General features: G+C 39.4%; 1 protein-coding gene across 4 annotated transcripts in view; it reads right to left on the bottom strand.

Moving 5' to 3' along the window:
• RAPGEF4 (Rap guanine nucleotide exchange factor 4) overlaps positions 1–12,671 on the bottom strand; it is a gene marked incomplete at both ends in the record, with an annotated part of 155,879 nt that overhangs the window by 42,428 nt on the left and 100,780 nt on the right. For all 4 annotated transcript variants that reach the window (XM_082483726.1, XM_082483724.1, XM_082483725.1 and 1 more), the window contains 3 exons: positions 2,988–3,072; positions 9,175–9,358; positions 10,768–10,889. In XM_082483726.1, the coding sequence (XP_082339852.1) occupies positions 2,988–3,072; positions 9,175–9,358; positions 10,768–10,889 (391 nt within the window). The remainder of the gene's footprint in view (positions 1–2,987; positions 3,073–9,174; positions 9,359–10,767; positions 10,890–12,671) is intronic.

Genomic DNA, 12,671 nt, shown 5'->3' with positions numbered 1-12,671 from the left:
ATATGTATCTTATTCTTCCTGGTGAAAGGAAGTCACATACTATATCCCAGTCGCTGCTTTCCTTCCCTCTGCATCGTTCAGCACTCATTCAGATCACACAGCCAGACAATGGGCTGCCTCACCTGATGTCCTCTTTCCTACTGATTGGCTTTACAGAACATGAGCCCCTACATTTCCTGGCTCCAAATGGCTTAGACAAGAGCATCTTTAAGATACAAGTCTCCACATCTTTCTTCATACACACACACAGGTGAAGCCATCATTAACAAATAACATTAACATGATGGAGAATTTCGAATGGTAACAGCTAATCTATTAGAGAAGATAGCTAGCAATTGTCAGATACTCCATGGGGCTCTGTGCTACTCCTGTTCTTCCCTAAGAAATCAGTACCCTTTCCCTTACTGACATAAGTCTGGCCACTTCTGCTGCGTCGAGCTGTGTGGCAGAGCCATCTGGTCCTGCTGAGGCCCCTCCACGCCTGACAGCTTCCCAGGCAAAATGTCCAGCTCACTACTTCTTCCAGAACTGAAGAATGCGACACTGCCTTTGGTGCCAGCCTGCTCCTCGCTGGGTTTGTATTACTCTGGTGTGATTAGCTCTTACAACTGACTGGGCAGTTGCCTCCAGTGAGACACTGTTTAAAACCGCTTTTTCTCACTTTAAACACTGTTAGTGATACTTTCATGAAATAGTAGCAGCCCTAGGACCCTCATATTATCCTGAGTTTTCCTATGTGCTTTATCCCTCTCTTCGTACAACCGCAAGTCTCCAAGGACTTGGAGGCCAATTTCCAAGCAGTGGGATTCTTGTTTTTCAAGAATGTCAGCTGGTGACAATCCATGTTTCAGAGGTACTGCCATGTAAATTAACCGTGCCAAATACAGGTCAAAAGCTGTCTCCAGCATATATTTATTAGTAGTATTTTCACACCATTCTCCCAATTGTTTAAATGAAAACAATTTTTAGGCCATGAAGAAAAACCTGGGGAGGAACTCTCAAATTCCAGACACAACCCAGATGGGAGTCTGGTGGCTGTACCTGCTAAGATGGGTGGACAAATTCAGGCTCTGATGCGCTAAAGGCACCCACCAAGCCTTTGCAAGAGGCACCAAGCACAAACATACCACACCAGCCACCTCTCCCAGAACTCTTTCTTGACAGCCAGTGCAAAGCACTCCCTGTTTGCAGTCTGGAGAAGAAGAGGGATAAATAGAAGTGTTTGGACAGTTTTTTTCAGTATACTGACCAGTGAAGGCACCCACAGGCCTGTGATTTCTGTAACAATTAGCTCACCAAACTCTTATAACCTCTGCCTGAAGGCAATGACACTTTCATAAGGACAGGAAACACAACCCCATTAGCACTGTTGTGCACATTGTAGAAAGCGTTCCTATCCATGTACGTCCTCAGATGTCTTCTCAGTTGTTTCAGTCATTTGCCTCTGCAGTCAATGAGTCCTCTCGACGAAGCCAAGAATTTGATTTGGTTTTTACACTGTATTATATAATTGTTTTTCATTCATATATGAACTTTACAGGCTTCTCTAGCAGGGATTAGTTCATCACCATGCAACTTGAGTTTTATCCATTTTACTTCCTGCTGCTCATGGCATATCTAGAAAACTCATTACTTTAGGAATTATGCCTTGCTTAAATGAATAAAAATTCTATTTGCTTTCAAGTCAATTGACCATTAATCTTCTGGTTCATAGGCTCAATGCTGTCTGTTGCTCCTCTGAAGATTTCCTCTAAGCTAGCCATGGTTTCTGTCCTCTGCTTTAGTTCATGCTGCACATAATGGGCTGGCATTTCCAAATTCTTACTAAAACAGTGGAATCAACTGCAATTCTTCAAAATGCCAAGTATTTCTTGCAGTTTGTATCATTTGCCATCCTTGTTCTATACGCTACTTGCTGCGGATTCTGACCTCAAGTCTGAATTTCTTCTGAGCTGGAAATATTTTGTGGTTTGGATTTTTTTGTTCTGGGTTATGTCTGTAGTATCAAGATTGTTCTCCACTCCTTCTCAGTATCTGTCTGTCTTGGGTAGTTTCTTTTGTTTTATTTGAAAAGGGTAATTTCTGGATCTTACAGAAGTCTTTCTATAAATACTTTTTTCCTACATCCCAGAGATGCTTAACAATTTTGGCTGGCTGTTCCCTCTTAGTTCTGTTACCAGCTCAATGTTTTTTGAAACACAGGTGTTACATGTTTCCACAGAGTACTATCTTTCTGTAATGCAGCTTCATAATTAGCTGCATCTGCTCAAATTACCTGAGAATTATTGAAAAGATCAAGAGCTTCCAAAGAAGCTATTGCCACACAGAAATTACTTTCTGACCAGCTTTCTTTTTCTGAAAGCACCCACATCTTGCTGCTACCCTGTAAAGCTTGTTTCAGTTGCCTACACAGCATGTCAACGATGGTGAGACTTTAAACAGTTGCATTCTCTCCTCCAGGCATTTTCTCTATTTCATTTATTCTTGGTTCTCTGCACTGTTCTTGCCCACTCAGAGAGAAGGTGGCTGATGAAGTTCCCTTCGCTCTAGTGCCAAACTCCAACCAGCCAGCACTGCACAGTACACCTTTCTGCACTGTGTAATTCCTCCTCCTGGTTCAAGCCAAGATTTCTTATGGTTCAAATATCAGACATCTATTCTGCAAAATTCTTTAGGGCCACGGTCCCAGGTGTCAGGTCAGATTGCATGCACCTTCATTTAAACTCAGGTGTGGACCCAGACGAAGGCGCCTGTGTCAAGTGAGCAAGGTAGGGGCTGTGCAGAAACACATGAAGAGAATTATATCTGATATCCAAAAGACAACCTACATCTGCATAGTGCTTGGGTGGTCCTCACAGGTGGGAATAACTTCTTTGCACGGTAAGTATAAATAGAAAGGGTTGTAGGCGCTCCAACTCTAATAAAGTACCAGAAGTCAAAATTCAATCCCCCTTCTAGTGATGAGTTATATTTTTAAAAATACTTACTGTGGTAGAAAGGTGAGATAAGGCCTTAATGTGAAGAAGTTCTTCATATATAATTTCTAAGTCATCTACAGTTCTCTGGCCAGGCCTACAGAGGGAAGATTAAAAGGACAGCAAAATGCAATTAATGCCCAAAATAAACACTTCAGAGAAGTACAAAACAACATAAAATGCTGTTGTACTGTCTACTGAAGAGTACATCCTCACTAAACAGGGACTGAACGATGGTTCTGGGTGGAGGACTGAAACACACAAAGGATGGAAGCACTATGAAACCACCTGAATGACACCGAGGAGCAGCCATGGCAACCACCTTAGAGAGATCCTGATTAGGCAGCTTTCCTGATGAAATCAAGTGTTCTATATGTAAAATGGTCAGATAAATCAGAAATAGTACATAAAGATTTGTTCCTTTCAAAAGAACTCCTGAGTGTGGGACCTGCACTGTATTTCACGTGTGGTACTAATTAGTTGTAGCAAACAGATGGTAGTAGTGGTTTGTCATGGAATTTCTGCGTGAATTTCTGCATGAGTTGGAAGAGGCAGCAGTGCATCTTGGAGGACAGTAAATGACTGCTATCAAACTAATGCTGAGTGCTGCTGTTTAGCCACAAAGGTAAATAAGAACCACTCAGTAGTGTGTGAACCACTTCTCTCACTGAAAAATACAAGAAGCTGCCATTGATGAAGGAATAATTCTCCTATAGCACAACAAGGGATGCGGCTGCCACTGTGAGTGAAATAATTGCATTTCTGTAGTCCACACACCGGAAAATTTTCTGATTGCTAAAAAAGGACACAAATACTCTGAGGACTGCAGTGTGTCAGAGACGCTATGGGGGACCTAATAAGTAGTACTCATGAGAAGGAGTCGCAGGAGCTTGTGAGTAACTCCTAATCTTTTTCCCATTCACAAGATTCTCTTCAGTTAAAGTGTCTAATACAAGTTTGTTTTCTAAAAGGACAAATTCACCTGTGATATAATTTCAGACAGCGCATTGGAGTTACGTACACGCACAACACAGAAAAAAATCCTTTTAAGCTTTATCCTAAATTACTTTTATAGGACTAAGTCCTTTCAAACAATGTTTTAGATATGTGAAAAGCAGAATATAAGTAATTAAATCAAATGGCCAAGAAGAGAAGAAAAGAGCAACCTAGTCCATAAGAAGGCAGAGAGGATAAATTTAAGATGTGCAGAAATGGGATACAGGAAGCCCAGTCCAGGGGCAGGAGTTTCAAAGGAGAAGGTTAGATGATCACAAAAGTCATATAAAGAAATACAGTGCTCTACAGATTTTCTGCTTAATCACCTCTTGGTTCAACAGTCTGTCTAAATCATGTGTGAGGTAGAGGGAGCACCCAGCAATTGTGTCACTCTGGAGTTATATTGCATCTTTTTGCAAAAGAAGTTTGATGGAGACTTCTTTTGGATGAAAGAAGTACTGAAGAAGCCACAGAAAACATAAGGACAACTGACATCTCTGCTAAACAAGCTGTATTTTTCTTCTGTTCCTCACTTACCAATGACATGCATTTAGTATTACCCAGATTAAAGACCAATTTAGACAAAAAAAAAAAAAAAAACCAACCCCAAAACGTTTTGGATGAAATTATTCTTTTCTCATACAGAATGGAATAAACTGTTAAGGGAGAAATAGAAACTGGTTTGGTACTGCTATGCCCTCTAGTGACTCAAAATACTCTTTACTGTTACTGAATCTGGCTTGAAATTGTAGGCTGCCACTCCTAGTGATTTATGTGGAGGAGTAGCAGCTTAATTAAGTACAGAATAAAGCTAAGTCAGTACTAGCTACCTTTCACTAGAGATTTAAGAAACACAGGTTAATGGTTTTAACAAATAACACTTCCCATAGGAAGCAATAAATTTCATTTTATTACATGCTTGCAAAACCAGCATGTCTTGGAAAACGGAAAACACAGCATAACAGATTAAAAAATTTCTACATGAAATAAAAATATAAAAGGATGATGTCTTAGTATCTCATCTCTGTATCGAGACAAAAGGGTACACTCTCTTTTCAGTATGTCCATTCGCCTCCCGTGTTAGCACTTTGGGAGGACTGACAATCTATAGTGGATGTACCCAGTCTTTACTTCTGCTCCTGCAGATGTCACGTGGAGAGATATTAGGCATCACTGCTTCTGTAAAACCTGTGTGGTGACCCACTGATGTTGATTTGTAGGATCCTGCTGTGTAAAGACCTAGTTTCTGCAGGGGACACATTCTAACAGCAATAGCTGGTTATAGACAGGATAATAAATGGAATAGGTACAGAACAGGGCTACACATTAATGGACAGGAGAACTCAGGTCATATTAAGTGATCAATAAAAACTGTTCAGTGTTTGGAGAATTTATCAAGGTCAGAGACACTGAGCTTCTCTGTGACTAAGGTGTTGACAGTAACATAGTACTTTGCCACTGATAAACCATATATGTACAGCTAACCAGAAAATTCTCAGATAATAAGAACAAAGGAAAAGATCAGAGACACCATAACATAGTGATTATATGTCAAATAAACATACATTTCCAGAGAACAAATTTTGTCTTCAAGTACCATAAAGAATATATAGGAGATTAATAATTTTACCTACTACTTGTGTCTGAGCGTGAAAGTGAATGCATGTTCATTTACTCTAGCATACAAGCTAATTATGTAATCTTTGTACTTGAATCGGTGCTCCTTGATTAACTTCATACATACCATTTACCACATATAATACCCATAAATGTCAGTGAACTGATATGTGGAAAGATAATCTGTACTTCTTGCCCCAGAAATAACACTTAGTTTATTAAATATCATTGGCCGGAAACTCCACCAAAGACTACGGAACTTAATACAGGCTTTATGGAGAAATCCAATATGGTTCTTACTACTAGGAGCTGGGTGAAATATCTAAATAAAAAATTTTAAGAACCAGAGAATAAATATATCTTGCTCAATTTTTACAAGACCTTCAAGAAGCTATAGATTCTTAGCGATAATTAAATTGTAATTCTAGGATTATATTTGTTTATATTTTATAATATATATTTTTTTTGTGCTGTTTACCATGTTTAGATTTGTTTTCACTTCCTCTCCTTAGCATCCTGTCAAGCTTACTTATATAAGTGACACTAAAATTTGATTACTGATCACATGTGGAATCAAATACTCTTTGTACTGAGAAAAAAATTTGCTGAGTGAAGTCACCATGAATATGTAACACAATTTTTTTGTTTCAGTCATACTGCTAACTTACTGTAGCCTAGAGTATTAAAAAAAATATAATCCACAACATCATGAGTTAAATACTGTTGTCTGATTAATATCATTCTCCCTTTAGAGACTTCTGTTATTGTGGTGTTTAGCTTTGTATTACAGCATCCTATTTAATTAGAGTTTACCATCAAGTTAGCTATATCTGAACACCATTAAAAACAAATAAAAATAACAGGAAAAATGTTTTCAGGATGTATTTTCACACTGAAGGACTGAAACATTTGTGACGAAGAGTTGTGTTAGTTCTACAATATTTTTTCCAGGGACCTGCTCAAGGTCTGCACCTGTGCTCCAGGCATTATAAGGAGCAGAGAGCTATGTTTGCTACTTCACAAAAAGCTATTTTCACATTCAGTGTATGTGTTTCCAAAGAAAAAAACCCCACCCAATAGCAACAAGAGCCTGCCAAAAATTTCCCTGAGCTCTATTCTGTTTTTTAAACTATAGAACATTCTTTCACAGTTTGACAGTTAAAATGCTGCAGTTAATGTAATAAACAGAGAATTTTTTAAGTCGACTGTCAAAACAAGTGACACTTTTCGCTAGAGATTTTCAGATTTTGAACAATAGAAAGTACCTTTCAAAGCAACAGCTTCATTATACAATCAAATTCTCAAAGTAATCTTCTCATCAAAGAATATTGTCTTATTTCTTTCAGGGTAATTATCTGAGTTCTGCAACCTCTCCGGAAATGGTTACTATTATAAAATGCAGCTGTGTTAGTTTGAAAATTGTGGGTCTTGCTTGGGTCAGTTAGAGCCAGAGTCTCTGAAGCCCTGACGATTCCCTGAACTTTTGGCAGCTGTAACAGTGCCTAGTCAAAACTAGCAGGACTCTGAGGATTCATGGAGATTTTAACAGCTTTGATGCAGCTCAGCCCAGGGTGGACTTTCAACTAGCAAAATCATAACCTATGTAAACTGAACACTAGAACAGTAGTTAATATGGTGCCTGGCAGTACAAGCTTGCTTCCATGAGCAAAGGGCAGCAAAAATAAGCACCTTCAGGGACAGGGATAGGGAGAGATGTCAGATGGCTGCCAGTCTTGAGAAAACCTCTTTCCCCTCACTATATTGCATGAAAAATCTCCTATGAATATTCTTTCAGATGATGCTGTGCAAGTGACGACACAGAAGGGAAAGCAGTACTTTCCACAGCATCATTCCAGCCCTTCAGCTCTCTGCAAGGAGTGTGGGTGATAATCAACATTGACCCTGCCAGGGTAAACTTACAGTGGCTGCTCTGAAGGTCAAGATGGAAAGCAAATGTAGTAGGCAGCCAAAAACCATAATAACCTAAAGGGGCAATTCTCTAAGAGCCAACCTGCTCAGTCACCCTGAGGCAAAGGAGACAGTGCAGAGGTGCAGGGCCACAGCACGCACAGCACTGGTCATGGGCTACTAATGATTGGCATCTGCTCATAGGTGCAAGAAGCCCTCTTCAGCTCCTCAGCGGAGAATGCGCAGGACATCTCTGTGAGGAGAAAACACCTCACTTCCCTGACAGCATAAGGGTTTATAGAAGCACCGTGCTCCCAGTCTAGTTTGTCTATGTATTTTCTGTGACAGGGAGTGAGCGGTCCTTTGGTTGTGTTTGGCTAGACCTTTAATAAACAGAGGAAAGAGAATTTATACTTTTAAAACTATTGCTGCAGGGAGGTGCTACCTATTTTTATAAGCGCAAATATCTGATGGCACTTTTTGAAATTCAGTGCTTTTAGCAAGGTTTTGGAAAAGTGTCATCTAAATGAGCTTACAATCTAAACAGACAACAGAGGGCCAAGAATGGAGCGGGGAAAGGATACAGATGGAAACAGAATAGGAACAAGCACTTGTGTTAAGTGGATTCAAAACATTTTTAGTATAAAAAATGTTCTCACACTGTAGGCAAGGCCCAATCCTATCCCATAGCAAAGACAAACTTTCCCAATGGCTTCAAAGGAGCAGGATCCAGCTTTGTTTACTTATCTTTCTTGAACTGACTGTTTTACAAGTAAATCTGTAGTGAAGAGGACCTTAAGTAATTCATTACTCTCAGTGCGCTTAATTAGCAGTAAAATATGTCTTCAGCGGCTCCTAAACACTACCTGCATAATGAAGAGGTTGCCTTTGATGGAGGGTCAAACACAGTTTATACGGGTTGCTTGAAGTCACTATGAAGTTGCCTGTAAAAAAGGCCTTTAGCACAGTTTTCAGTGTGACCAGAATGTACTGCTGAAAGGACGGTTAGCCAACCGACGAGAGAGAGGACACAATCTGATAGCTAAGAAAAGGTTAGGCAGACATTCTCCATGGCCTAGGTACAGAAAGCATTTTATTTTTCAATGTATTGATTTTATAACAATAAGAATTGTTATAGAGCCACATTTCGTACCTTGCTAGCAAACTACAACAGGCCAAGTCCAGCCTATCTTAACTCAATAAAGTTCTACCAAGGATTAATCTAATTAATGGCTGCCACTGACAACTGTAATTGAAAGGTACCTGCTGTGCTGCCATCCTACCACTCTACTCATTCACAATAACTGAAAGCAGCATAGTTAATTGAATGGCTCATCTACACAGAAAGTGTTAATGGAGCAGGACTCTTCTATTACCTGCAACTCACTTTTGGGAAGACTCAGAAATGAAATAAAAACTTATAATGCAGCATTTTCCTCAAGGTGAGTACGATGGCATTCATGGCCTTTGATGGTTATTCTCAACCCACAGTTCAACATATAAGCATTAATAAGGCCTGGAAATGACTAAATATGGACTTTAAAACTTTAGAGGTTGAACAAACTAGCACCAAAGTGAAATAACTGGCCAAAGGATGCCTGATAGAAAATGTAGATTTCTCTTGTTTCCATGTCACAAGGAAGGCCCATGTATAACATTAACTCATTAATCTGCTTACGGTTTTCTGAGAATCATCCTCATATGAGCATCTGGCCCAATCTGAGACAGAAGCAGCATGGTGTCCTGTAGCTCCTCATCACATTCTTTTTTCTCTTCCTCAGTTGGCAAAGGGGCATCTTCACGCTCATCATCCAAAAATCGATAAAATAAGTATTTGTCTTGAAAGTGGTGTTCCTGATCCACTGAAAACAACATAACATAAAGCTCTCATTAAAGTTAACCTTGTAGAAGTCTGTGTAGCATCATATATGTCACAGATATATTAGTTAGGAAGGGAAAGAAAGCTACAGAGAAACTACAAGAGTATGAAACACCTTTATTTCTCACATATGTCCAAATTATGTAGCTTGATGGGTACACTTTTAAATTGTGTAGTACAAATACTTTCCAAAAGGCTTCTCTTTATGTGTGGTGTGGGTGTGTATACATACATGCATGTGTGTGCGCGTGTGTGTGTGCGCGCGCGCGTGTATGTGTGTGGTTTCTTTCTTATTAGATCTGGGTTTGTTCTTATTGTTTCAAACCATTTCATTTAAGCAAACAATTCCCCCCCGGGGAAACGGTTACATCATGAATTTTGAAGAGGTGTTCTCTAGCATGGACACCTTGCCCTACAGGTTTCAGACAGGGCTAAAAGGTAACAGAAGCATCTAAATTCTTTCTGATGTACCAGAAATGTACATCATCAAGATACAATCCCAGGGGAACTAATGGAAAGACTACCAAGAGAAGACTTCTAAAGGCAGGCTATGATATAGTGAAGGACAAACCCTTGGTCTTCCAAGCAAGTCAGAGTGATGTGTTGAGTTGGTTACTGTGATGCACCTTGTAACAGCTTGCCCCTGGGAGTTCAAGGGAATATTAGGCAGGAATTAAAGCTAGAGCCCTTAGGGTAAGGAAGTGGTAGAAACAATCTTCTTAGTGTGGCAATTTTTCCCTGGGATATGGGAAGTACAACAGATGATAAATGGAAGTGTACTGTAATAGAGCTGCTCTTCTGAACTTAATAAAACTGCTTTGGAAAGCTACCCTTTGAGGGCTGTTAGCAAGTAAATCCTCCCAAATGGAAACTGAAAGTCAATGTAAAATACAGTCAGAAAACTAACATAAAATCCCAGATCTCTGCATTGGAATATTTGGAGTTCTAAATTTGGGAACCATTCCAAAACCACTGAAAAACATTCCAAAATTATGGATCTGAGCAAACACAAATGCTCATGTTCACTTCCGAATGCTGCAAATCTTTGATGAAGATCAGTTTTGTGTACGGTAATGCATCTCTTGGCTTTAGCCTGAGTGCTATCCAGCTCCCGCAGTATAAGCACAAGCCAGTGTACTCTTATAATTAGAGTTATCATTATAAATTGTTCATTTACTTTTCTATATTCTCATAAGTTAAAAAGGTATATTGGTAGCAAGATTCATATAATACTGTCTGTGTGTTGCACTTGCACTTATGAATGAACAGGCTGCTCTGCAGCATTTCTTTTGGGCTCATGATCCCTTTCCTTCTCATGAAAGAGATCTACAGAGGCACTGATGTCACACATTGCCCATGTTTTAGTCAAGATGCTGATTTTCTTTATCTTACCATGATTAAGAACACCTTCTTCCAGCAATACTTGCCACATGCCAACAGCCTGGGTTCGTGAATGGACACAAGTACTTTGCTGCATCATCCAGTCAACTAGTTCTGTCCCCACACAGCATTGCCTTAAGGACAAATAAATAGACAGAAATGAAAAGGGAGCCAGCCGAGAGAGAGAGATCACACACTGTCTGCCAAGAACAGTGGTATCTGAAACTCTGTATAACCTTACTCAAATCTCCCTACAGAAAACACAATGTCACCATCTACGCCTATGTGCTTGAAATACCAGTGAAGTTGTTCAGTTTTGAGAAGATCACCTCAGCACAACAACAAGTGTTTTGAGAAATGCAAAGTTCAGAGGATCAGAGCGAGCCTGTGCCACCTGGTACAAAACCTATTGCACCAGTGCAACAACCTTCAACCCAGATTTCAAAGGAAACTTTCTCTATATACCACTGGATAGCAAAAGCCTCACGCTTTTCAGATTCCTGCATGAAAACAATCATCTAACACTGTAAAAGCTTTGCCAACAAGAACAGCCTCCACAGGAAGAGTAAGTGTTATGAGAGTGTTCCCCCATTTGTAACCCAACTCCGGCCACACTGTATTTGTGGACATGGTAGGTCTACAGTGTTTCTGAGGCTCTGTCATGTCACCTCGCAGATCCTGACTGACCCAGAGGCAGACAACAGCAGGCCTCAAGTTCTGGAGAACACCCAAAGAAGGTGGGGGGCGGAAGCCACATGATCACTAAGAAAAATTCTTTGTCATAACACTCCCTAGCTCAGCAGAACAGAAGCAAGTAAGTAATGTGATCAAAAACTTAAAAATCTGTAACTGATCACACACAGAACAGAGAGGAAGCTGGCTAGTCCTTCTCAACAGGTTCTCATGGCTCCACACTTCATGCATCACTTTCAGAGACCAAGGAAATAGATAATTCTGAAATTGCTGAAACTTAGCTTAAATAATGCTCTTCCAGTTATAATCTCATTTTCATGAAAAAACTTTCCCTCACCTGGATCCAATCTAAATTTTGGCATTCCCTACTTAAAAACCCCAAAGATACAACACTAAGAGTTTTTCCCAGTTATGTGTAAGATAAAATAGTGCAGTTGTTTGGACCTGCATTGGTCTTCATTTATCATACATGCTCTTTTGTTTTTCTAGAACAATGAGCAATGTCATATGATGATATATTCTCAGATCAACTCACAGGATCCAAATACCTTGCATCATACTAAATACTTTTTGGACTGAAATATGGAAAATCAATGCACTTTTCTCAAAAGCGGATCAGCAACATATTGATTTACTATTTAGAAAAAGACATACTCGGATATTTTAAACCAATGTTTATTTAAATATACTCTGAATAATGCATAAGGTATTTGATTTAAACATTGGACACTAAAACAGATTGATTGTTTCTTAAGCCTTGAACTCAGATTCCTAGTCTATAAGTGCCATTGTTATCCCACTTCGGCAAGACAGTGCTGCCACCAGCAGGAAGATAAGAAAGCCTGGCAATATAGTGAAAAAAAAAAGATTTTAAATATAGCAGAAAATCTACATAAGGAATGTTTCTTACCAGGTGAATTTTCACAACTCCACACTGAGCAACTCTGCTGTAGCAATCAGTACAGTAACATAATATATTAGTGAACTTTCCTATTATCCCTTACTGATATACGAAGAGAAGAGAATCTACATTTTAACTTGATATTGCATAGAATATTCCAGCTAACTATGCTATTAACTTTGGAAGAGTTTTTGTATGTGAATGCTCTGTTCACAATCATGGACTCAATTTCCAGCCAAATTACTTCAGAAAAGATTTACCAGGCCCATTAAAGACTGCATAACATCCAGACTCAAATAGCATCACAGAATAATTTCAGACC

This window comes from Vanellus vanellus, assembly GCF_965231255.1.
Source record: "Vanellus vanellus genome assembly, chromosome: 5".
Lineage (NCBI taxonomy): Eukaryota > Metazoa > Chordata > Aves > Charadriiformes > Charadriidae > Vanellus > Vanellus vanellus.
Note: the sequence above shows the minus strand (reverse complement) of the source record. Positions and strands in the feature narration are given on the sequence as shown.